Source organism: Fringilla coelebs, assembly GCF_963513975.1.
Source record: "Fringilla coelebs genome assembly, chromosome: 19".
Lineage (NCBI taxonomy): Eukaryota > Metazoa > Chordata > Aves > Passeriformes > Fringillidae > Fringilla > Fringilla coelebs.
In genome coordinates this window covers 13,463,176-13,489,733 of record NC_140045.1, presented here as the reverse complement: position 1 = coordinate 13,489,733, position 26,558 = coordinate 13,463,176, and the positions used below count along the sequence as shown (strand labels likewise).

At 55.6% G+C, this 26,558-nt stretch overlaps 1 protein-coding gene across 3 annotated transcripts; it reads right to left on the bottom strand.

Moving 5' to 3' along the window:
* Nucleotides 1-1,676: 1,676 nt before the first annotated feature.
* NDEL1 (nudE neurodevelopment protein 1 like 1) lies at nt 1,677-26,038 on the bottom strand. 3 transcript variants are annotated; one of them, XM_084218600.1, is made up of 10 exons: nt 25,913-26,038; nt 17,264-17,361; nt 15,757-15,910; nt 14,486-14,634; nt 13,382-13,518; nt 10,573-10,746; nt 9,819-9,910; nt 7,635-7,786; nt 3,286-3,320; nt 1,677-1,921 (listed from the first exon to the last, which is right to left on the bottom strand). In XM_084218600.1, the coding sequence occupies exons 2-10, from the start codon at nt 17,347-17,349 to the stop codon at nt 1,914-1,916; spliced, it is 987 nt and encodes a 328-aa protein (XP_084074726.1). In that variant the 5' UTR covers nt 17,350-17,361; nt 25,913-26,038; the 3' UTR covers nt 1,677-1,913. The 3 variants fall into 3 exon arrangements, with proteins under 3 accessions (XP_084074726.1, XP_084074724.1, XP_084074725.1); XM_084218598.1 differs by lacking the exon at nt 3,286-3,320; XM_084218599.1 differs by lacking the exons at nt 3,286-3,320; nt 25,913-26,038 and adding an exon at nt 21,337-21,949.
* Between the last annotated feature and the right edge of the window lie 520 nt (nt 26,039-26,558).

Genomic DNA, 26,558 nt, shown 5'->3' with positions numbered 1-26,558 from the left:
GACCTGGGACAGAGCCGAGCTCGGCCGGAGAGCGGCAGCAGCGGCACAGGCACAGCCCGGAGGGGATGGAGCAGCCCGGGAAGGGATGGAGCAGCCTGGGAAGGGATGAAGCAGCCCGGGAAGGGCCCCAGCCTAGCTCCTGTGCACAGGAAACTCCTTCCAGCTGCTTCAAGGAAGCAAAAATCCCCACAAGGCTCAGCTGGAGGCTCCCAACACGGCCCCAGATGAAATATCATGTCCCCCCCTCAGTGCCAGCAGCAGAGGCTGGGATGGCCCCCAGTGCCCATTCCCCAGTGCCCAAACCGAGCGGCATTCCCAAGGGAAGGGGTGTGGGATAATGTGGCACTGCCTGAACGCTGCCCCCCACCCCGGGGCTTGGCAGAAAACCCTGCTGAACAAAGTAAGAGCCACGGCCACTGGTTCTGCAAAATCCACGGATTCCACATTAAAAGAACTTTATTTTCGGAAGATTACTCTCATTTGTTTTCATTCTTTTGAAACCACATCATGTCAGTGGCACCAGGGTGGAACGGTACATCCTATGGAAACATGCCAGAGAGAGGCTGAATAAATAAAGCTACAAAGCCCAAGTTATGTACAAAGACCTCAGGCAAAGGTATTATGTTTACAAATCTATGTACAATAAAACAAATGTAAACAGTCAAATGCAGCAGAGGATGCACAGGAAGGAAGGACCATACAAACCCTAATGGCAAAGGGACAATCCCACCTCCACTGCTGGGCCAGTGGGGCTTTTTTCTCAGCATTTGTAACTCAACCACCTGGGAGCTGCAGAGCCCCTGACTGACGACTGCTGAACCCTCAGCTCCAACCCTGGCTCCATTTGCTGGTTCAGAATAAAAATCCACTGACTCTGAGGCACATGGACAGAGAAACCACACCAATGTGTTGCTTGAAAGACCCACAAGGTTCAGTCGCCCCAAAGCGTCAGAGCAGCCCCAGGTGAGGCTGCACAGTCCAGTCCTACAGCACGGGGGGTGATGGGCAGGGGGCTCCTGGGCAGGGGGAGCAGCAGCTTCCTAAAGCTCCCAGGGGGTCGCTGTGAGTGGGGGGAGGGACAGAGGCCGAGTCCAGCAGGGCCAGGGAGCTGTGGGGCAGCCCTGGGGACACCTGAGGGCACAGCCCTGCCCTGGGGACACCTGAGGGCACGGCCCCTGGCCGCAGCACTGCCCACCCTGCTGCAGGGTGCCCCAGGGAGAACAGCTCAGCCATGCCAGGCCCAGCTGGGGGCTGGGATGGTCACAAACCTGGCTCTGTGTGTGTGTCCAGCTGTCCAGTGGGGATGGACCCGGCCTGGCCAGGCTGGAGCTGCTCACCCAGCCCTGCTCTGACTGCCCCGGGTGCAGCTGCCCCTGAGACAGGACCTGGGGCTGGCTGCCAAGTGCCAATGGCCCCAGGGCCACCACTGGCCACCCCAGGGCACTTCCACGAGGTCTGAGAGCAGCAGCTGCAGGGTCTGGCAGGGGAGCCTGGCAGAGGAGGGGAGAAGGCTCTGTCAGACCTAAGTGAGAGGAGAGGGAAAGCCCAGGGGACAGGCTGGGCTGTCCCACGGGCAGAGCAGGACTCGGTGTCCCCACCACAGCAGGACACGGTGTCCCCAAGCACAGCAGAGGGCAGCAGCTCGTGGGGCCAGGGCAGAGAACGTCCACTACAGCAACAGCAGAAAACAAACTGTATTGACAGGACATGGGGGCCGTGGGCTCGGGGGCTCCTCTCAGGGCCATGTTCCAGCGGGGTGGGAATGGGGAGGAATCAGGAGCAGTTCTTCTCGAGGTGGGCTGAGAAAAGCATCCAAGTCCAAGCCCCGGGGGCTCATACGTTCAGGGGGAGCATTCCCGGCGCCGAGGACGGGCGGGAGCCCCCCAGGCCGGGGGGCCCTTGGTCAAAGCCGTTCACCGCCCTGGGGACAAGAGACAGCCCGTTAGGGGAGCAGCAGCCAGCACGGGCACTGCAGCCCCGACCCTGCTCCCCTCCCTCCTCCAGCCGGAGGATGTGCTCAGTGCCCTCGCCAGGGCTGGAGCTGGCACGGCCTGCCTGGCCCAGGGGGACGAGTGGCCACAGAGCCTGAGCCTGCTGGGGCTCACCAGGGGCTGTGCAGGGTCAGGGCAGCCCTGGGGACATCCCCACCTGGCACACAGTGCCCTGTGCCAAAGCCAAGGCACAGCCCCGGGTCCCGTGCCCAGGAGGGGACACACAGACAGACACACACACACAGACAGACACACGGACACTCTCAGCAGTGTCCCAGCCCAGCAGAGCTGGCTCTGTGCCCCCCAGTCCCCACCAGGCTGCAGGGGAGGCTCCTGGTGCTGAAGCCCAGCATGCAGAGGCTCCCCTTCCCCAGCATCCCCGTGCAGCTCCTGCCTTCCCTTCCCTTCCCTTCCCAGGGCTGGCACCGGAGCCTGTGGGTCCAGCAGCTTTTCCACAGCTCCCGAGAGCTCCTGCCAGCCAGGAGCAGCATTCCCTGCTGGAAACGTCCCTGCACTGCCTCCTCAAGGCTGTTTCTGGCTGCCTGTCCCTGCAGTGCCATGGCCAACCAACCACTCTCTGCCCTGATTACTAATTTGGACTCATTAATCTGCATTTCAAGCTGTATTTTGTACTTAGCACCTCATGCCCAAGACTCCCTCAGCTCTAAGTATCCAACAAATCCTGGATGGAAGATTTTCCTGGACTGACCAGCCTGGCCTGAAGGGGAAATGGAGCTGCTAAAGCACACCTGGAGCTCTGCAACTGCCCCAGGGGCTTCCAGCTGCCCCAGCTGTGCTGGGCAGGGACAGTGACACAGAGCAGGGACACTGCTGTCCCAACTCACACTGTCCCCTCCCCGCTCCAGCCCTGGCCATCTCCCTGTGCCCTTGTTGGCTTTCCTGTCAGCCACAACCACGCCACTGCACGTCAGAGGTCAAGAACCACCAAATGCTGCAGGAAAACCCCAAGCAGAGGGCAAACCTTCCACATGAACTCCAGCCATGAAGCCACACTTCCCCTGCACCCCTGCTGTGACCAGTTCCATCAGAAACATGCACTCACAGAGGTATTAAACAGAATATTACACAGAATTAAACAAAGCAAGCAGCACTCAGGCTTATGTTTGCAACAGGTCACAGCAGCAGAGAGGTTTATTTCAAGTCAGGAGAAAGAGCAATGGCACTCAGGCTTTGATCAGGGCCCATTAGTGTGGCACTACCAACTACCTCGTGCAGTTAGCAGAGCCCCAGGTTACACCACATGCAGCCAACCAGTGCAAATGAATTCATTTACCCATGACCAAGGTGGGGAATATGACCTTCTCACGCCTAGTGGAGAGAAAGGGACAGTTTATGCACACAAAAATGACATTCCTGGGCACACAGCAGCTGGGGCCAAGCAAAGGTGTCCGACCAAGGCTCAGCAAAGCTCTGCAGAGTGAGGCTGCTCTGCGTGGGCAGCACAGCACAGACACTGCACCTACAGACACTGCACCTACAGACACTGCAGCTGAGGCACACACAGAACACAGACACTGCACCTGAGGCACACACACACAGCACAGACACTGCACCTGAGACACTGAACCTACAGACACTGCACCTGAGGCACACAGAGCACAGACACTGCACCTGAGGCACACAGAGCACAGACACTGCACCTGAGGCACACAGAGCACAGACACTGCACCTGAGACACACACAGCACAGACACTGCACCTGAGGCACACACAGAGCACAGACACTGCACCTACAGACACTGCACCTACAGACACTGCACCTGAGCCACACACAGCACAGACACTGCACCTGAGACACACACACAGCACAGACACTGCACCTGAGGCACACACACAGCACAGACACTGCACCTGAGGCACACACACAGCACAGACACTGCACCTGAGGCACACAGAGCACAGCACAGACACTGCACCTGAGGCACACACACAGCACAGACACTGCACCTGAGGCACACAGAGCACAGCACAGACACTGCACCTGAGGCACACACACAGCACAGACACTGCACCTGAGGCACACACACAGCACAGACACTGCACCTGAGGCACACACACAGCACAGACACTGCACCTGAGCCACACACACAGCACAGACACTGCACCTGAGGCACACACAGAGCACAGACACTGCACCTGAGGCACACACACAGCACAGACACTGCACCTACAGACACTGCACCTGAGGCACACACACAGCACACACACTGCACCTGAGGCACACACACAGCACAGCACAGACACTGCACCTACAGACACTGCACCTGAGCCACACACACAGCACAGACACTGCACCTGAGGCACACACAGAGCACACACACTGCACCTACAGACACTGCACCTGAGGCACACAGAGCTCCCCTCTCCCAGGAAAGCCTCCCAGTGGGTCAGGACTGGAAAATCCCCAGCTTTCCCAGCCTGGTGTTCTGGTCAGGGCTGGGGTCCCAGTGCAGACACCTCTGGCTGCTGGGTGTGAGCACAGGCACTTCTCACGTTAAACTTCAGCTCCTTCATAAAAACAGAGCCCAAGGGGGTCCCAAGAACAGCCAGGAACAAACACCAGCTGTGAGGACACGGGCGGCCAGGGCTGCAGGGAGGGGAACAGGCACCCCAGGCTGGCTGCCAGGGCCAGGGCCCTGCAGAGCCCAGAGCAGTTCTGCTTCCTGGACAAAACTGGACTGACACTAACGACCAATTAACAATAATTACAACAGCAAGATACAAGTATCCATCCTGAGGACCATCCTCAGAGGCTGTTCTGCCATTGCCTGGCACCTGGACAGAACCTGCATGTTCCTGAAGGGACAAGTCTGCAGGAAACTGATCTTACAGCTGCCACTGCTGAGATTTTAACCAGCAGGTAACCCTGACTCCCCCAGCCAAGCTTTGGTGCAAGCCCTGCTGCGCTCCAGGCCTCTCCTAAAGCAGGGGCTTGACAAGAGCTGGAGACACCTCAAATATTTCAGAGAAATGGCAGCAGGAGGAAAGCAAACAGAGCTGTAATGGCGTGGCTGAGTTCTCTCTGCCCAACCCAGCACTCAGCCACCAGCTGCTCCTGGGGCAGTGACTGCAGTCTGGGCTGCAGGGCTGCACTCACAGCTGGAGCAGGGTCACACCTGGAGCAGGGCTGCACTCACAGCTGGAGCAGGGTCACACCTGGAGCAGGGCTACACTCACAGCTGGAGCAGGGTCACACCTGGAGCAGGGTTACACTCACAGCTGGAGCAGGGTCACACCTGGAGCAGGGTTACACACACCTGGCTCAGGGTCACACCTGGAGCAGGGTTACACTCACACCTGGCTCAGGGTCAAACCTGGATTGGGGCTGCACTCACAGCTGGAGCAGGGTCACACCTGGAGCAGGGTTACACACACCTGGCTCAGGGTCACACCTGGAGCAGGGTTACACACACCTGGCTCAGGGTCACACCTGGAGCAGGGTTACACTCACACCTGGGTCAGGGCTACTCTCACACCTGGCTCAGAGCTACTCTCACATTTGGAACAGGACTGCACTCACACCTGGCTCGGGGTCACACCTGGAGCAGGGTTACACTCACAGCTGGAGCAGAGTTACACTCACAGCTGGAGCAGGGTCACACCTGGAGCAGGGTTACACTCACACCTGGCTCAGGGTCACACCTGGAGCAGGGTTACACTCACACCTGGCTCAGAGCTAGTCTCACATTTGGAACAGGACTGCACTCACACCTGAATCAGGGTTACACTCACATTTGGAACAGGACTGCACTCACACCTGGCTCAGAGTTACTCCCCCAGTCCAGCTGCCAGGGCCAAGCCAGGCTTTCCTCAGCAGCCCAGGAGCACATCATGGGCACTGCCAGCCCCTGCTGGGCACAGAGTGCCTCAAGGGACAGCCTGGGAGCAGCCCAGGGGCTGAGGGGACGAGGACAGGACAGTGGCACCGTGCAGCATCTCTAGCCCCTTGCAGATAAGCACACGAACCCCTCCCAGCCCTGCTCCTGTCCACTCCCACCCCCAGCTCTGCTGCAGCATTTCCTTCCAGGCTCTCCCAGCCTTCCCCTCCCTCCAGGCAGCCAGCCCTGCCAAGGACGTGATGACAATCTGCATAATTAACCGTGACCCCCAGCGCAGAGAGCAATCAGCTTATTGTCCCAGCACACCTCGATATAGCCGTGCTGCCTGCCCAGAGCTGCCCTAATCCCTCCCAGCACCTCCCTGCTCCCTGCAGAGCGCTGCTGGGGAGGCACAGCCCAGCCCTGCCCCTCACACAGCCCAAAAGGCTCAGCTGTGCATGATTTCAGGGCTCTGAATCCTTCCCTTCCAAAAGCTGCAGTCACCAGTGGCTCCAGGAGCTCCCAGAGCCAGTCTGGAAGGTGCAGCTTGCCCTGCTCCCCACACAGCCCCACCGAGGATGGATGTGGGGAGCTCAGCTGGCTGCTCTCAGGATGGAACCAGCTGGTTTCATTCTCTGAAATAAATGTAGCACTGAGGAAGTGCTGAGTATCAGCACTGAACTGCACTGAGGTGTAACACGCAGGGAGCAGGGAGGCTGTTTGCCCTCAGCACCCCTGGAGAGCTCTGTGCTTTCCATCTCCCTACACCCCAGAGCCCTGAGCAGCGGGAGCTGGGGAATCCCTCCTGCAGAAGCACTGCCAGCATCCCAGAGGGAGCTCTGAGCACGGCACACACCGGGACAGCAATCCCTGCTCCCAGGCTGGCTGACAGCAGGGAGGAGCCACAATCCACCCGCAGCAGTTCATCCCTGTTCATCCCTTCCCTCCCAGAGCGGGTGTGAGCACCAGCACTCCCTCCCTCCCTCCCTCCTTCCAGGGAACACCCCTGCCTGCCCTTGCCCTTCCAGGGAATCTCCAGCTGTGGTTCTGCACTTCCCCAGAGCACAGCAGCAGCCTGGGCACCCCCTCCTCTGCCCCTGAGATGCCCATTGCTCACAGCCTGGGGTTGTACAGCCACCAGAGATGAGGCAGATGCCCTCAGAGGGGCCATTCCTCACTGCCTGGGGTCGGTACAGCCACCAGAGATGGGGCAGATGCTCTCAGAGTGCCCATTCCTCACTGCCTGGGGTTGTACAGCCACCAGAGATGGGGCAGATGCTCTCAGAGTGCCCATTCCTCACTGCCTGGGGTTGTACAGCCACCAGAGATGAGGCAGATGCCCTCAGAGCGCCCATTCCTCACTGCCTGGGGTTGTACAGCCACCAGAGATGGGGCAGATCCTCTCAGAGGGCCCATTCCTCACTGCCTGAGGTCAGTACAGTGACCAGGAGATGGGGCAGATGCTCTCAGAGCACCCATTGCTCACTGCCTGGGGTCGGTACAGCCACCAGAGATGGGGCAGGCCTGGCACTGCCAGCCCCACAGCTGCTTTTCCCTCTGCTGCACAGAACCCCTGCAGCCCTTGCTCCACGAGCTGTTCCTCGTACAGGAGAGCTGTGGGGGCTAAGGAGGGGCCAGGAGCAGTGCCCCAAAGGCCCCCGAGGGCACACAGTGCCTGACTCACCCCTTGTCAAAGAAGGACAGGGCACACAGTGCCTGACTCCCCCCTGCCAAAGAGGGACAGGGCACACAGTGCCTGACTCCCCCCTGCCAAAGAGGGACAGGGCACACAGTGCCTGACTCACCCCTTGTCAAAGAAGGACGTGTGCCCTGGGTGTGGGTACTTGGTGCCGTTGCTGCCCAGCACGGCGCTGCTGACGTTCCCTGAAATGTAGGATTTCCGTGATGCCTGGTCCTTTGCAAAATTCCTGCAAGCAGCTAATTTGGATTCTAAGGCCTGTGAAAAGGGAGGGAAGAATAGTGTTAAAGAAGTGATAGCACGGAGAGGAGGTGTTTTGCTGCTGGTGAGCCCCAGGTTGCCCCATCAGGACTGCAGTGTGATCACCCTTGGCAAAAAACGGGAACAAAGCCGTCATTTCCTGTCAGCCCAGCACAAAGGAAACACACAGATGCTGATGCAGACTGCCAGACATTACTCAGCTCCACGAGGGCTCAGATTCGAGAACAGATGAACTCTGCAATAATTACCCAAGACAAGGAAGCCAAATCCTAGCAGAGGTTACCCAAACTTCTTGCTCCAGCAGCTGCCTTGAGCTGATCAGAACACTGAGAGCCTAAAGCAGAATCCTCAAGCTTTGAGAGGGACTGAGCACGTGGAAAGTCATTTTTTTCACCAGGACAATGCCTCCTGGAATGTCTCTCTAAATCTTGGCTGGCAAAATAAAGTCTATTTCTAAAGCTTCACTGCCACCCTTCCAAGCAGGCCTGGTGAGGTTCTTTTTCCCCCCATGTAAAGTGCCAGTGACTCCTGGAAGGAGGAGCAACATCCTGATTCTCTCCTTTAGTGCAGAGCATCACCTGCCCTTTCTGCCCCCACCAGAGGCTGAACATCCACCTTATCAGATCCCCGTGGTGCAGCAGGAAGTGCTCACTCATTACAGCCCTCAGAACACTGCAAATGCCTGCACTGGGGACTGAAATTCACCTCCTGCACTGGGGACTGAAATTCACCTCCCCCAATGTGGGCTTTGGTCCTGCTCTGCACAGAATATCCCACTGAGAGGGCACTGACACGCTGCCACGGGTGAGTGAGCCCTGTGCATGCTCCCAGGAACCCCTGGAGGTTCAGTGAGGGGTGATGGACCATGCAGGCAGCTCTGGGTGTCACAGACTGTCCCCTGGCCACAGGCAGTGCCACCTGAGCCCTGTCTCAGCTGCAGGCAGGAAGGCAGAGGGGAAACCCGCTGCAGAGACAGGGAGAGCAAGGCTTGGGATGGGCACAGCCAAGCCCCAAAGAGCTGAGCAGCCTCTAAGTGCTGCAGAGCAGTGCCTGAGGCAGAGCCCTGTCCAGGGCCAGCGTGGCTCAGGGCAGGCTGGGAGAGCAGCCTGCTTATTTGGCATTTCCTGTCCTGGCAGAGTAATCACAGGGATTGGCACTAAGCTCCCCAAATCCCCTGCAGACTCTTGCTCACAATGATCCCCTGTGAAACGTGTCACTGCTAACCCCCAGCTGTCCTGCTGCCCTTTCAAAGCAGCCCTGGGCTCCAAGGGGAGCAGCCAGGGCATTTCTCACATCCAGCCCTGCTCAAACAATGTCTGCAGGGCAGCCCCTGGCAGGCTCAGCACAGGGCAGAGCCAGGGCAGAGCCAGCACAGCTGCCCTGAGCTCCACTCACACCCCAACCTCCACGGCTCAGAGAAGCTCCTGGCAGCTCAGGAGTCCTTTCTTCTTCCAGGGGGAGAGCCTGGGTCCTGAGCAGCCCTGCACAGATGTTTAGAGCAGTTCTCTGCTGACAGGGTAATCCCTTTAAAGGCTCATGCATTTCACTTCCCCAGCAGCCACAGATGGGAGCAGTTGGCTTTCTCCTCATTTATTTTCTCGCTTTCTTACCAAAGGTTTCCAGGCTGGTTTTTCTTTCAGTATCTGTGGCAGATCTCTGTGGGAGAGGAGCTGTCCCACCCTGGCAGGGAGATCCCAGCTCCTGCTCACCCAGGGCCTGCGCTCCAGCCCTGCAGCCCAGGCAGAGGAAGCTGCAGGCCCAGTTAAGGTAAGAACAAGCTGGCAGTGTCTAACCCAGCACCTGAAAAATTTCTATTGCAAATATGAAATTTGTCATCCCAAACTGGATTCAGAACCATAGGATCAGGCTTTAAAAATCAAAATAAATTTAAAAAATAAAGCATTACCAACTCCTAAGCAGTGAAGGTGGATGATTTGGCAGCTCCAGAATGCAGCCAGCAGGGGCCCAGGCTGTGCTGGGAGGGAGCACAGGGACAGGAGCCCCAGGGAGAGGCAGAGGGAGCACTCACCCCCACTTTGCGTAGCAGATCTCCCACGATGTTGAGCGCAGATATTCGAGCTGAAGGAGTGAGTGGGCTGGTTCCAAACCCATTTGGTATAGCTGCAAACACAGACACCTCTCATTACTTCACTCCTCCACAGCTCAGGTTTTTCAAAAATTTAAATAAATCATCTTCTACATTAAAAACAAACCCCAAACATATCTACAGCCTTGCTGCAGACATTTCATACAATCACCCACAGTAACTGCAGGATCACTGGCAGGGAGAATGATAAAGCTTCATTCCTGCCCTGGCTGCCATCAGCCCCCCCAGCAGAGTTCATGCCCTCTCCATCTGCAAGGCTACTGACTGCAATCCATCTCAGCAGCCAGAGCTGCCTCTGCAGCCCCCCTCCTCCTCTGCAACAGCCTCTGTTAATCCCTGTGACTGCCCAGAGCCTGGGCAAAGGGGCTGCACTGAGATCCCACTGCCCCACACAGCAAACTGGCAAGTCACTGTGCTGACAGAGACTCCAAATTCCTGCCCAGGCCCACCCACCACTGCTGCTGCACATGGGAGCAGAATCATCAGTCCCTGCATTCCCGAGTATCTTCAGGGCCCCAGTGCAGAGTGCAAACCCCTGCCTGCCCCAAAGGCACTGCTAATTACTGCTGAAATGCACTGCAGCTGCCCTGGGATCAACACACACCTGGAAGTGTGTGAGATCCACGCCCCACCCACCTTAACGAGCACAACCAGACCCCATTCCCATGGATGGTACCTTTTGGGGAAGGAAAACTATTTTCTGATCCTTTTCCAACGGGTGTAGCTGGCAAGGAGAGGGAGGCCTGGACAGCTGAATCCATCTTCTCACAGTCCAGAGTGGGGGAGCTGGGTGCTGATTTCCGGGTCACCTCCTGCTGCCTTTCCCTCACAGCCAGCTCCTGCCGCAGGTCTGAGGGGTGAGGGAAGGAAAAAACCCCACAAAATCCCACCTTAGTGACTGATTCTCTCACAAACGCTCCCTCTGTTCATTTGGGAGGGGTGCAGCACACACTTCCCACCAATCCTGGGTTAGTGCCTGCTGCTGCTTCCTGCAGGAGTGGGGACACCCCTCAGAGCAGCCCCACTGTCCCATTGTCCCACCCCATTGTCCCATTATCCCATCCCATTATTCCATTGTCCCACCCCATTGTCCCATTCCACTGTTCCATTACCCCACCCCACTGTCCCACCCCACTGTCCCATAGTCCCACCCCATTATTCCATTGTCCCACCCCACTGTCCCATTGTCCCACCCCATTATTCCATTATCCCACCCCATTATTCCATTGTCCCACCCCACTGTCCCATTGCTCCACCCCACTGTCCCATTGTCCCACCCCATTATTTCATTGTCCCACCCCACTGTCCCATTGTCCCACCCCATTATCCCATTGCTCCACCCCACTGTCCCATTGTCCCACCCCATTATTCCATTGTCCCACGCCATTATTCCATTGTCCCACCCCACTGTCCCATTGTCCCACCCCATTATCCCATTGCTCCACCCCACTGTCCCATTGTCCCACTCCATTGTCCCATCCCATTATTTCATTGTCCCACCCCACTGTCCCATTGTCCCACTCCATTGTCCCACCCCACTGTCCCATTGTCCCACCCCACTGTCCCATAGTCCCACCCCATTATTCCATTGTCCCACCCCATTATTCCATTGTCCCACCCCACTGTCCCATTGTCCCACCCCATTATTCCATTATCCCACCCCATTATTCCATTGTCCAACCCCATTATCCCATTGCTCCACCCCACTGTCCCATTGTCCCACTCCATTGTCCCACCCCACTGTCCCATTGTCCCACCCCACTGTCCCAGAGCACACAGCCCTGCCTGCCCCACACAGCTCCTGTCCCTGGCAGCTGATTTGCCTCAGGATTTCTCCCCCTTTGCAGTGTGAGCTCCAGAATTGCACTGGACACAAAGAGGAGCTGCTGCTGCTGCAGCTGAGCCCAGCTCCTGCTCAAAGCCAGCTTGGGAGAGCAGAGCAGTGACCTGTTCCCGTGCTTCCCATTCCCTGCATTCTCCTCCCAGTTCATGATCCACTCAAGCCAAAGGTTGCACCCAGCTCCTTGATGCCCTGACAGGTAACAGGGCAGACTGGAGGGCAGTCCAAAGGACTGGGCCTTAGAAAAGCCTGGCTTTATGCTCACCTCCTCCCCAGAGTGCAGCTTATCCCCTCCTTTCCACAGCTCTTTGCTACAAGGAACACCCAGCACAGCCCAGCAATGGATCTCTCAACTCCTCAGAAAGATGCAAGCAAACATTCCAAGGGAGTTGTTCCTTTTTGGGCAGAGCAGCTTCATTTTCACAGACCTCTTACTCCTTATTCCTCAGTCTGGTACAAAAGCAAACTACCTGCACATCACAGCTTTTAAGCTGGAACAAATATTTAGAGCTGATTTTAGGTAAAACAGCAGAGCTGAAGTGGGAATCTGTCTGGGCCCCCAGAAGAGGATCTGAGGCTGTTCCATCAGAAATGTCAGACTGGAGTTGGACAGTACCAGTTCTTTTAGAGGCTACTGCTCCTGCTTGCTGCCAGGGGGAATAACTCACAAATGCTAAAAATGTCCAAGTGACTCATCTAAGAAACAAGACGTCTGTTTTGCTGATTGTTCCAGTGTTCTAGAAAACTGTCCCCTGTGTTTTGCTGGTTTTTCCAGTTTTATGGAATGTATTTTTACAATACATTCACTCTCTCAGAAAATTCCTTTCTTCATGTTTATTTCACAATCCCAATTTCCAATACAGCTCTCGATTTCTGGGGCACAAACTTGCTTCAAAAAGGTTCATAAAGGAGCACAACAACAAAAAATGCCAGCCTGCTGTCAGGTGTGCTCTTACACTGAACCCCAGGCCTTAAATGAGGAAATACTTTAGAAAGCTTCATTTAGGGAACAAAGTTGCAAACCACCAACCTCTAAGGCCATTATTGGCTGGCACAGTGATCACCTCCACGGTCTGAGAAATCAGTTTATAGCACCAGTAAAAATGCTTCCTTCCCCAGCATCCTCAATGTGAAACCCACTGGGGAATCCCCCCCTCCTGCTCTCATCCCAGACACCATCCAAACATCTCCCACAGGTCTGAACACAGCCTGTACCAGAACATCTTAAATCATACATTTAAGGCAATTCTCAAGGGGCTTAGAAGGAACACAGGAGAGAGATTTTCTAAGAGTTACTTGATCATTTATCCTGTATTTCCCTGTCATTTCCTGTGCTTTCCCTTCCTGTAAACCCACAGCAAGAGGAACTTCTGAAGCAACTTCCCCAATTCTCTTACATCTGTGGAACAGAGTATTTTGTGTTAAAAATCCTGAATTCATCTATTATGAATTCTGCCCTAAACGAGGCCATTTTTCTTTTTGCCTACACTGGACATACAAAGAACACCCTGTTAGTAAAACCTAAAGCATGCAGTTCAAGTCCCATCATGTGAGGCTTTCTAGAAACATGAGCTTTGCTTGCTGCACATCTCTTTTAGCAACCCAACCCTGCACCAGGAGCCAGAACCAACCAGACCAGCCATACCTCTTGCCTCATCCTTTAATCTCTGTACAGAGACCAGCAATGACTCCTTGTCATCCAGTTCACTTTCTAAAAATGCATTTCTCTCAATAGCTTGGTTCAGCCTTTGTTCAAAGTCTTCCAATGAAACTATTGTTGCCCTAGAAACAAAATCCAGAATATTATGTTCTTCAGCCCAGCCAGCATAAAAGCTTATTCAGGAGCATAACAGAAGGAAAATGTTAGCAGGGCTGTGCTCAAGGTAAGCATCTGAAAGCCAAGGAAATGCTTCTTAGACAGGAGCAATCAAAGAAACAGGAGAAAAGGATGAGGAGAACACGACAGCATCTGGCTCTCAGAGAGGTACCAAGGATGTGGGGAAGGCCAGCCCAGAGCTCCTTCTCCCCAGCCACGCTCCCAAGCTGAGCATTGATCAGTGCCCAGCCCAGGTGGGGCCTGGCTCTCAGCTCTGCAAGGCACACCCAGCCAGGTGGGCATTGCCTCAGACCCAATTCCTCCCAAAACCAGCGCTAAAAGTTAGTCAGGAGCTTAAAGAGCCTCGTGCAAACAGGGCTCAGCTCTCAGACCTTTTCTCCAGATGGCCAGAGGCTCATTCCTGCTCTCCCTGAATCAGTGGCAGGATTCCCACTCAGCACAAGGGAAGCATGACCTCCTCCCAAACTGGCTGTTGCCAGCAGCAGCCTGCTCACTGCAGCACTGGGAAAGGGCAGGACCGCTCCCTGCAGCTGCTCTGCGAGGCACCAGGACACTCCTCTGGCCTGGCTGATTTACCAGGACTATGGAAAGCAGGAGACTCTGCCTTCAAAGGGGCTCTGAGGCAGCAGCACCACAAATGTCATCAGCTGGCACCAGGGCAGGGGCCAGGCTGGCTCTGGGCTTGCTCCTCACAGGAGCACGAACCCCACTGCCCCTCCTGCTGCAGCAGCAACCAGCTGATGGCAAGGGAGGGGCAGCTGCACTGCTCAAAGAACCCAAAGTACTGGGGTGTTTGGGGTTTTTCTGATTATTGCTTTTGCTTTAAGGGACAATGCAATGCTCGAGCTGAGTAGCAAAGAGGAGATCTTTGTGGTGCAAACTTGAAGGGAAGAGGGGGTTTGCAGCCTTCACCTCTTGGCACGTTCCAGGTCGTCGTTGGCCTGCTCCAGCTCCCTCACGTATTTGTGCAGCTGGTCTTTGATGGCCCTTGTCTGGCTCAGGTCATCCTCCAACAACGACACCTGCTTGTAACTCTGGGCATACTGGTGCTCCAGTTTCTCCTGAAACAAAGGACAGGGAGATAAACATCAGCTGCTGGCACTGGCCAAGCCATCAGCACGAAAAGGGGACAAAAAGTGTCACTCTGTGTGCAGAATGCTGGTTTGGGAGCGCTGGTAATTCAGAGCAGAAACTGGAGAGGGAGAAGGAGCAGGCTGTGAGCCTCAGAGCTGGCCACAGAGCAGAATGGCACAGCTGCCTCTCAGGGATGCAGCCCTGCATCTGCTCCCCTCAGCTGCACTGCCAGCTGCTCCAGGAGGGCAGGGAGAGATCCAAGGGCACAGCCTCCCCTCCGTGCCTCTGCCCTGACAGCGCCCACCCCGCCTGCAGAAATTCTGATGTGGCAGTGGCAGAAATGGCCACTGAAATCTGTCACAAAAGCTGCAGGCCCACAGAAGAACTCACTGCCCCAAACCCTCTGAGGGCCTATGGAGAAACTCCTGAGCTGATAAAACACACCCTGACCCTGCAAGTACAGCTGGGACTGGAGACACGAAGCCATCCCACCAACCGTCCTTCCACCGAGAGAATCTCCAACCTCTGCCTTCACTGAACCAGCCAAGACTGCCCCAAATGAGGCTTTTCCAAGAGCACAAGAGCACACTTGTTAGCACAGAGGCATCAGCTGAGAGCCCCTGTGCACATGCAGCCCCTTCAGCAATCCCTGGCTCCACAGACACAGCTGTGAGTCCACGTGGGGGCTCCCTGGGAGATGTGCACAAATCACCCAAGTTCTGCTTTCCTGGGGGTCTCATGAAGCCAAGGGGCCCTGAGGGCACCGAGGCTGGTTTGCAAAGACAGGTGACAAGGCAGTGGCCTGCCAACCCCCTGTGCTGTGCCTGTTGCTGAGCTGCTGCTCCTGTGGAGCAAATAAAGCTGTCCCTGGCACAGCCAGGGAATGCAGAGCAGCACAGGCTCCAGGACTGAGTTTCATGACGTGAACAAGAGAAATTCTGCCAGAAGCGTCCCTGGCCTTATTTGGGGTACATGCCATGCTTCAGTGTGGATCTTAACCAGACAACTCCTTTTTCATCTGGATATTCAGTGCCCAAGAGCGTCCCAGACGATTCACAATCCAAGATGCAGCTGAAAGGAAAAGCAGCACTGGCACACAGAAAACCTACCTTTAATGTCTCCACTTCATATTTCAGTCTTTGGTTATCTGCTTGCAAATCTCTGTTCCTCTGCTCAGCTTGCACTAGCTGTGCCTCCAACTCAGCTTCTAATTCCCTGCTTCCCTCCTGGAACTCAGCCAGCTCTTCACGAGCCTCCTGGAAGCTGCAAGGAGAGGATTGCATCAGTGGGAAAGCCAGCAGCTCCCGAGTTACAACAAAACCTGCAGCTCCTCTCAAAGAAAAAGCTGAAAAACACGAGTTTTAAAGCACTTAAGTGTCATCCATAGGCCTCTAAGGGGAAAAAGAAAAATGGGAAAATAGAGAAATTGCATTAGGCTAAGCTATTGAGGGAAATGAATTCTCTTACATCAAACCCAGCAGCCACCTTGAATGCCTGTGTGGAATCAAAGCCATTTCCAGGATTCAAGGGAGCCTGAGAAGCACTTTGTGCTCCATTAGCTTCCACTGCTGGCAGACTTTATGGAACAGACAATGAATTAAGCAAACATTTAACCAGATTTTGGTCAGCAGCTGAAGAGAGAGCAACAGTTTCTGCACCTCTGCCCTAGCTGGAAAATTAAAGTTTGTAAAAATCGTGCAGAGTCAGGAGGGCAGGACATGCCTTCCTCATTTAATAAATACCAGAAGTAGCCACTCCACATACTTTGCTTATTAAATTTGCATCTTTACCACACGTAATAGCTGAGCCCTGAGCGAGCAGCAGAGCAAACCACTGAGGCTGTGGCCAACAACACTTCCAGTGGTGCCTCAGATGGAATTTCTGACCCACAAGAACAGCTCGGGGTTCTCCACACAGACAGGCCCCTCCACATTCCCAACACCTCCCTCCCAAAAATCCCCAGACCAAACAAAAAAAGCCACCTAGACCTTGGGCTCTTTGGGCTTGAGAGGGATTTAACCCAAATAAACCTCAGCCCACCCCAATCCCCCCAGATGCACAGCACTGCTGCAGAGAGCAGCTGCAGCTTCTCCTGGCACTTTTGGTGCCACAGCCCTGTGTCCCCTGAGAGATGCAAACCACGGGCACAGCAGGAGCAGGAGCCATGGAACACTGGAATGAAGCGCAGCAGACACCAAAGCAGGCACTTTTCATACCAGTAACTCCACTGCAAGAAGCTTGAGGGAACTGGAACGATACAAGGCGAGCCCAAAGGCGCCTTCTTATGATAAAACATCAAGATACCACTCAAGGCAGCACTTTAATTACACAAAGGTGCACATGATCACAGAAAGGCTCTGCTCTTGCTCAAACATGCTCAAAACATAGCCTGCAGTTCTTGGCATGGTGACACTGGGCAGGAAACACTCAGCTCCCACAGAGATGGAAATTTTAACGCTGGAAATCCTTTCCAGAGAATTCTCTTCTCACAGGTTTTCTCTGAAGTATCTAATAACCATCCTGGTGTGGCCTTGCAGAGGAACAGATTAAACAGCCATCATTAAGATCCAAATCCTGGTCATTAAGAACCAAATTCAGCTTGCAAATCCACAATACCTTTGCTTGTACTTCAAGGAAAGCTCCTTCCAATAGGCAGTTTCCTCCTTTGGACTCGAAAAAGTAGGGATTTCTTCACTGTCCATGATCAACACGACCTGCAGGACACAAGCACAGGGATACACTCAGGACAAACCTGGGCAGACCATCCCAAAACCTCTGCTCAGCCCTGGGCTTTCCAGGCACCAGGACTGGCACCACAGCCAGGATGCCAGGAGTCCCTGCCAGGGCTCATCCAGCACTCAGACCTGCCCCAGGACTCTACCCAGCCTCTGCAAGGGCTTGTGCAGCAGCCTGGAATGAGAGCAGAACTTCTGGTTGTATTTTGCAGCTGCCACCAAAACTCCAGAGGTGCCACAAGCCCTCTCAGGCCCACAGCTGGTGACACACTCCAATTTACAGCTATCAGTTTCCACCTCATTCAATGCTCTGAAGAGATTTTGCCTCCTGCCACCACACAGGGACTGCACTGAGGCTGCTTTTGGAGCAGAGGAGGAGGATGAGCACTCCAGGTGAGGTGAGCACAAACAGCTCTGTGTGCTCATCAAAACTCAACTTTGGCTAATTCCTGCTTGTGCCACATGCAGGTACCAGGAATCACCCACGTAGTCCTGCTGCCTCGGCCAGCCACAGGAAGATCAGCCTGTCCCAGAAATGACATGGTCACCTCACAGAGCAGTGTGCAGAGAAGCTTCCACACCAAGGCACTGAGATCCCCTCTCCACGAGGATCCTGCACTCCTGGACCTGCCCAAGCTATCAGCCAGCACAAGAAACAAACCCAGCATACCCTTGGTGTGGTTTTATGGCTTCATGTGATCTAGGGGATGCATCAGAGGCCTCAGCACAGGCCAGGTCTCAGAGGTGATGAAGGAGATAAAACGCAGAGCAGGAGCAGGAGAATGCCCAGCCAGGGGATGCACCATTGCTGAGCCTCCCCAGGCAATCCCACAGCTCTTTGGGGCATTTTTTTTTTCTCCTCACAAAGCCATGCCTCAAATTCTGTCCTCACCACCCCTAAAGAGAATGGGGTGAACCCAAGCTCCAAGCAGAGGCTGTGAGCAACGCCTGCACCAAGCCCATTGATCAGGAGAGCTGACCTAAAAGTCCTGACTGTAACAGCCATCCCTTCCCAGCCAGCCCCGTCCCCTCAGGCTAAAATTGTCACACTGATGTGTTCTGTATCTCAGTGACCCACATTTGTGACACCTCAAAGTGGGCCAGAACAATCCCCTGCTTTCATCAGAGGGCAGCCAGGCCAAGCACAGCAGGCAGAAGTGGCACACTGGCTCTCCAGCTGAGCCTGCAGCTGCCACAAGCCACGAGCAAACTGATCCACAGAGTGCCAAGCACCTCAAAACCACCTCCAATCTCACACTGGCTTTATTTCACTGCACAAGCAAATATGTCTTGGCTCAGGAGAAGGGATGGGGCTTCCTCTCCTGCGCTGAGAAAACGAGAAGTGCCTGTGGAGCCGTTCCCAGCACCAATTTCAGACGGGGTTTTCTTTGGGAGCACTTGCATCAGCCGTTACCAAGGCAGCTCAGTCACCCCACAGGGACAGATCCCAAGCCCTCTGCAGAAGCTGTGGATGTGGAGCTCAGTATTTCTGCCCCAGCTGCTGCAGTTCCATGCTGGGAGCATGGAGCACACGCCTGGCACAGCTCAGGTGTGCCCAGCAGCTCCTGGGCACTTGGAGCAGACACCTGGCACAGCTCAGGTGTGCCCAGCAGCTCCTGGGCAGTGATTCCCACTGCCAGGACAGGGCACTGCTGTGATCCAAGCCTGATCCAAGCCTATGACCCAAGCACTGATCCAAGCCTTCCACAAATCCCTCCAACCTTTCCCTGAGCGGCAAGCAGAGAGGCTCAGCAGAGAGCACATTCACCCCAGAATAAAGCAGATAAAGCACAACACAGGCTCAGCTCCCACAGCTCAGGAGGAGCTGGGCTCAAAAGGTGAGCAGCCAAGCTGGCTGTCAGTAAAATTCAGGATGTGGCTAGAAAAAAGCTCGCACAAGCAAGTGTCTTACATCATTTCCTAGAAGTAGCTGAGATAAGGCACAAGACTCCTTCCTGTCTGCTCACACGGGGCACACCCTTGGAAATCAACATCTGAGGGATCCCTGCAAGCACAGCAGCCTGTGCAAGACCAGGAGGGGCTCCTGGGGCTCCCAAGCACAGGAGGTGTGTTCGCCCCCCACTCCGTGTCCAGCACCTTCTCCTTCCACACGCTGGAGGGAGGAGATTCAGCCCAGCCAGGGATTCTGGGCAGGAATTCTTCCTTCCCAACCCAGCCAGACCTTCCCCAACTCTCTCATCCTGCTTGGTGAAGGCAGTGGTGGGTCATGACTGCCCCTGCTCCGTGTGTCCCACCATCCCTAATGCCACCAGCAGGGATTTGGGATCTGCTGACTGCTCTGCATGAATCCCTGCTGCAGATGCCAACACCAGCACCCACATCCTGCTTTTTGTATTCTTTATTATTTTATTTCTATTTTATCCTGCTTTTTGTATTCCCACGAGGGGCAGGACAAAGGGATTAGAGCACACAGCCACCCTGCAAACACGGTGCAAAATATCAACCTGGGAGCTGGGGGATGCTGACACTTCCAGACCTGCTCCCAGCACACACGTGGCCATGGGAAAATCCTTCACTCTGCCAACCTCTGCACATCCCCTCGGGATGATCCACAGAAACACGGATTGTGCAAGCTGAGAGCAAATCCCAGGAGTTACCAGAACGCAGCCAGACAACTCCACACATCCCATGTGTGGGAGAGCAGATGCCCACGGAATACCAAGAGTTTAACAAAAAGTGCTTTGCCTCAGCCTGCTGCCTGTTGTCCTGGCCCTGGGAATTCTGTCAGGAGCTGAGAACCAGCACGGCCAGTCCTTCCTATTCAGGGCTTCTTTGCATACGTGGCACTCGCAGAATCCAGCCTTTGACAAACAACACTGAGGCTTTCAGGGAGCAGACAAGACAATGCAGCGGCGTCTTCCAGGGAAAATGAGAGCAGGCTTATGCTGCTGCCCCCTCAAATTCATTCCAACACAGCTTAGCATTCACACGGTGCCCTGGGAAAACACAGCTCCGTGGGCACAGCTCCAGCTCCAAAGCTGCTCCCAGACAAGAACTACCTTCAAAACACCGGGGCTCCTTTCAAGCCCCCCCGACAAAGTCAGCAGGACCCAGCAAGTCTGCACTGTGAAAAGGAAAGAACTTCTCCACGCTGCAATGACTCTAAAAAAACACAGTGTGGAGGTCAAGAACTTGTCTAAATCCAGAGGGGTTTGTACAGGACAAATCTGTTTTCCCACCTCGAAAGCATCCTTAAAACTAGAGGAGCAGTATCCTGTGGGTATCACGAGAGCCAGAGGCTCAAGAATGCACCAGAAATAACCAAACTAACACGCAGACAGGATTTTCCAAATAATTTAAGCAATCTTGCATTCAAGGCCAAGCCCAAACCTCTCTGGAGCCACCTTCCAGCTAAGCCATGAAAGCACAAACACAGCTTGAAGTGTAACACAGTAACTTAAACAAGCTTCCCAGGCTCTCCATGTGACTGCAGCGAAGCTTGGGATGAAATCTAAGACCAAAACACTCATCCTGAAACCCAACACGACTCTCAGCTGGGACCCACCCCTTCCCGCAGAGGGGAATCCACTCCTCCCTGCTCTCAAAGTCACTCAGTCCCTCACACGTCACGGCAGGGATGACTTTGAGCACTGCAATTCACCCCAGATGTACCTGCAGCATCTCAAGTGGCTGCAGAAAGAATTCCTCCTGACTCTAATTGCCTCACACTCTCCCATTTAAAACCAGCTCATAAATACTGCCATAGAAAGAGAAAGAATATTATTTGATCTTCATGAACAGGTCGTTTTTCTGCACATTTTTCTGCTTTCTTCCTCACAACCCCATTTGCCCAAGATTTTCAGACACCAAACATGAAAATTTAAGCAGAAGCCAAGCAAGGCCACTCAAACAGGACCAACCACAGGGCTGAACTCCCCCAGCCACGCTTGGCTGATCCCCCCTCCCTTCAAGGCACCACAAATGTCCACTGACCTTTGGAATTAAACAGCCCAAATAGGACTTGATCTAGAAGTTCTGCCAAGCTCACATGTGGCCTTCAGCTCTGGAGATAACAACCCACTCTGGCTATCACAAAGTGTCCAAGTGCCTGCTGGCTGCCAGTCCCCCCCTCTTGGAGGCAATGACGCCGTCACCGAGCGCTGGCACCATCCAGAGCTGCCACGCACAGCAGGAAGGACTGTCCACAGCCAGCTCCTCTTCCTCTTCCCCCTTTTTGCTGATTCATGGGCAGAAAAGCAGAAGAAATCTTGTTTCCATCATTCTTCACCTTCTCAGACCACGAGGGCCAACAGGTAACCTCCAGCTCCCGAAGCTCTTGATTTTCTCCCCGCAAACCCAACCAGGACTCACAGCAAGGTAACCCGAGCCCTTCAGCCAAAACTCAGAGCAAACCTGCAAGGTCTTATTCGAAGATGGAAAACAAACAAGCAGAAGGCACAGGTCAGATTTCACCAATCAATTTGGGCTTGTTCTGCCCGTGCTGGAACGGGAGCCGGCGGATTTCCATCGGCGCTTGGATGTGTGCCTGCATCCACGGCTGGGATGAAACTGAACCTCTGGGAAGTGAACCTTCCCCTGCAGTTCTATTTCTGAACTGAATGTTCTCGAGTGAACCACAACAAATGCCTCCTTCTCTCTTACAACAGCGGCACGGGATCTCTCAGGAAGAGAAGAAAGTCGGCGAGCACAGCGTCAGCACAACGCTCCTCGCTCTGCTGCAACAATAAATCCTGCATTTCCAATTTGGGCAGCACAGGAGGCAGGAGATAACCAATCCTACCTGCAGAACTTGGTGCCAAATTCAGAAGAGCCTTTAAGATAAACCAAGCGCCACACAGCAAAGCCTTGTTATCTCAACAGCCTCATTAATCAAATATAACATGTCTGCTCTGCACCACATGGCCAGGACTCATCTGTCTGGTGAATATTTGATATCCAGTCACAGGAAAACCCTTGAAGAGTGAGCCAGCACTGGGTTAGAAGCCTTGAAACCAGAAGAAAGGCACTGATGCAAAAAGCCTCTTCTCAGAAATCAACCTACGACTACCAAAAGTATCAGAATTTTCTATTACAAACATTTATTGCTTTCATAAACACGGCAAGTTTCAGACATTTGACCTCTGCTCCTTCCCAAGTAACCCCAGTGAAGTGACTAAAAAAGGAGAGCTTGGGGCTCCTGCTGCAGGTTCAGCACCTGCAGAGGGGCAGGAAAGGCTCCTGGAGATGTGCACATCCCACAACACCCCGGCCTGAGCGCGGCGAGGACAATTTGCTCCCAGCTCTGTACCCAGGGACTCCAGAGGGATGAATCCACACAGACAGGAGCAAACAGCAAACTGAGGAGGAGATGCAGCCTGTGGAAAGGATTTGCTCGTCCCTGCCTGGGTCTGTGCTCCCTCCTGGGCAGGCTGGTGAGGCGAGGTGGGCACAGGAGCTCTCACCCACAGCAGGCTGGCAGCTGGCACGGGCTGCCAGGACCCGAACCCCTCTGCAGACCATCCAGCCACCTCCACCTCCACAGCTCTGCTGCTTCCAGAGCAAGCCTTGAGGAGTGCCAGGGCACCCCTGGCAGCAGCACTGGCTTACCTGGGAGGCTGTGGCACACACAGCCTGCACCAGGGACAGCTCCAGGGCCCCTGGGCCTGCCTGTCACCCCAGAACCCAAACCAGGATGACAACACCTCCTGGGAGGGTGGTGGCCAGAGGGTGACGTGCTTCTGGACACCACACAGTGCCCAAGGAATTCCAAGGGCAAAGCACTCAGCAGCATTTCTGCCAAAAGGACTGAATTCTGTTGCTTTCACAGCTCTGAAGTTCTACCAGTGCTGGGGGATGGGGTAAAATGAATTTGAAAAATACCCACCAAAATGGATCCCAGGCCAGCTCCCAGCAGAGAGGGACTCTGAACAGAATATTAAACAGAAAAGTAAACAGAATATTGACAGAATATTAAAAGTAACCCCCCCCCCCAAACTCTATGTTGATCAGGAGAAGGAACCACCACAACCTTCCACTGAGCTGTGAGGACAGAAGAGCCCTGGAGGGACACAAGCACATCATGAAAAATCTGCTCTGATGGGCCTGGCTTTGCCTGGGGTCAGGGCAGCCCAGCAGTGCAGGCAGCTTGTGAGCTCACTCCCCAATTTATCTTGATAGTGTTTGCGGTGTCACAGACATCAAGGGCTGCAAAAACACCACTTCCTTTCTGCAGTCTGACTTTCCTGGCACCTCAAAAAACCAATGTAATGGACTGAGGGCATAAACTGTGCTTTGTTGCTGTACTTCTTGGCAGCCTGCTGCCAGCAGCATCTCCAGAGACAGGATTCCTTGTGACACCAAGGTCACAGACATCATCAGTCTCGTGCTTTCTCTCCACTTTCTTATTTTCCTTTCTCCTCTCTGTCCTTCTCCACCAAATGAGGAATTACCTTACGTACCTGCAAACTCCAAAGAGTCAAGGGGAAAAAAAGGAGGGTTTCCCCCTGAAGAGGAAGACAAACAGTGCCTCTGAACTCCTCCTTCACTTCTGGGACTCCCAGTGACGAGTTTAATTAAATTATTAAACCTTCTCACCAGGGCTCTGCCTTCACATATAAAACAATACAGAAATGCACAGCCCAGCCAGGAAACGGGACAGGGGATCTCCTCCAGAGCAGACCTAACACCATCTATCCCAGATCCACACACCATCTATCCCAGATCCACAAACCATCTATCCCAGATCCACACACCATCTACCCCAGATCCACCTCTGCCACATCCTGTGCAGACACAGCTAACCATCAACCAGCCTGTCTGTGCAGTCACACTGCACACACATCAAACTGACATTTAAATAAATAAATATAGAAGCACAGAATCATTGAGGTTGGAAAAGACCTCTGAGATCATCAAGTCAACCTCTGACTAATCACCACCTTGTCCACCAGAGCAGAACACCGAGTGCCACATCCAGGAGCTCCATGAACACCTCCAGGGATGGATGGGGACTCGACCACCTCCCTGGGCAGCCCCTTCCAAAATATCTAAAAGCTTCCCAGACTCTTTTCTGCCTTGGGACAGCTTCTTCCTCTTACAGTTACTGATACCTCTAACAAAACACTGACCTTGGAAAGGCCACCAGCTCTCAGCAGGAACAATTCATTCCTCAACAAGGAATTGTTTCTTGGGGGGGGGTTAGAAAAAAATGTAAAGGAAGAAAAAAAATTATCTGAAGTATCCAGGGAACTCTTCTACAGCAGTTTCTTGCATTTAACCACCTCTCAGGCAACAAATGCCACAGGCATTCAAAGCCCTGCACTTGTGAGCAAGTCAAGGCAGGGGGAAGAGAGAAGCCCTGAGTCACTCCCAGCACAGAGCAGGCTGTGGGTGGGAGAGCAGAGCTGTGCTCCTCCGGGAAGGACAGGGATGTGCCCGTGGGAGCTCAGCTCTGCTCCCCGGGAAGGACAGGGATGTGCCAGGGGGAGAACAGGGCTCTGCTCCCCGGGATGGACAGGGATGTGCCAGGGGGAGAACAGGGCTCTGCTCCTGGAAAGGACAGGGATGTGCCGGGGGGAGAACAGGGCTCTGCTCCCCGGGATGGACAGGGATGTGCCGGTGGGAGAACAGGGCTCTGCTCCCGGGATGGACAGGGATATGGGTGGGAGCGCGGGGCCCCGTGCCGGTGGGAGAGCGGGGCCCCGTGCCGGTGGGAGAGCGGGGCTGGCTCGGGGATGTCGCTGCTCTCCTCCCAGCGCATCCTTCCAGCACGTCTGCTGCAATTCGGGTCACGCTCATCACCCGGGAGGGCACGTTCAGACACAGCACACGGGGCTCTCGGGGTGGATAACAACCCCGGAGAGAAACCCTCGCGGAATTCCTGACGGAATGACGGACAAACACCCAGCGGGGACCGCGGAATGACAGGAAGGGACCTGTGCGTCGTGCCTGGGAGCAGACAGCCGTGTCACCCAGCCGGCACCGAGCGCCACCGGCCTGTCCCTGAGCACCCCGGGGGGGATGACTCCACCGCCACCTCCCTGCCCCCTCCAGCATCCAAGCACCAATTCCGGCAGGAAATTCTTCCTAAAAAAGACGCTGCGCCCTGCGCATGTGATCGATCGGGGATTTTGCGAGAACAGAGGCAAACCACGAGTCCAGCCCGCTGCCAGTGACGGGAAAACGCCCACGCGGGGGAACGCAGCCGGCCGAGCGGCGGGCGGGGCCCGGGGCAGCTCCGAGCTCCGGGTCCCGGCGCGGCCGGGCCGGCCCCGCTCCCGGCGCGCTCCCGGCGGGGGGACCGGCCAGGGCGGCGGCCGAGCGGGGCCGCGCCGCGACTGACACCGCCCGCGGCCAATGGGAGGCGGCGGCGCCGCGCCCGCAGCCAATGGCGCGGCTCGGGGGCGGGCCCTGCCCCGTTGTCAATTTCCAGCCAATCGCGGCGCGGAGCGGGGCCCGCAGCACCCCCGGCCCTTTCCCCGCCCGCCCCGCGCCCCCCGCCCGCCGCGCCGGGCCCGGCTCGCTGGAGCCACCGGGAGAGCCCCGCGCCGGCCCCGGCCCCGCCGCTCACCGGAGCGCATCCCCTGTCACAGCCGCCGCCGCGCGCGCCCGCCGGGGCCGCCTCATCCGGGGACTGGGGGGCGAGGCCGGCGCGTGATGCAAGAGCCGGCGGGGGCGGGGCGCTGTCGTCACACGAGGGGCGGGGCCGCGTCTCGGGGGCGGCACCTGGGCGGTGCCGCTCCCGGTGCCACTCCCTGGTGCCAGGCCCCGGTACCGCTCCCCGGTAACGCTCCCCGGTGCCAGGACCCGGTGCCAGGACCCGGTGTCGCTCTCCGGTGCCAGGACCCAGTGCTGCTCTCCGGTGCCGCTCTCCGGTGCCGCTCCCTGGTGCCAGGCCCCGGTGCCAGGACCCGGTGTCGCTCTCCGGTGCCAGGACCCAGTGCTGCTCTCCGGTGCCGCTCTCCGGTGCCGCTCCCCGGTGCCAGGACCCGGTGCTGCTCTCCGGTGCCGCTCCCCGGTGCCAGGACCCAGTGCCGCTCCTCGGTGCCGGTCCTCGGTGCCAGGACCCGGTGTCGCTCTCCGGTGCCGCTCTCCGGTGCCAGTCCTCGGTGCCAGGACCCGGTGCTGCTCTCCGGTGCCGCTCCCCGGTGACAGGCCCCGGTGCCGCTCCCCCGTGCCGCTCCTCGGTGCCAGGCCCCGGTGCCGCTCCTCGGTGC

Coding starts and splice junctions, on each gene's coding strand:
- NDEL1 (XM_084218598.1), bottom strand. CDS start 17,349: ATGGACAGTGAAGAAATCCCTACTTTTTCGAGTCCAAAGGAGGAAACT. Junction 15,911..17,263: donor TCCTTGAAGTACAAGCAAAG/GTATTGTGGATT, acceptor CTCTCCTTGCAG/CTTCCAGGAGGCTCGTGAAG. Junction 7,787..9,818: donor ATCTGCTACGCAAAGTGGGG/GTGAGTGCTCCC, acceptor CCCTTTTCACAG/GCCTTAGAATCCAAATTAGC.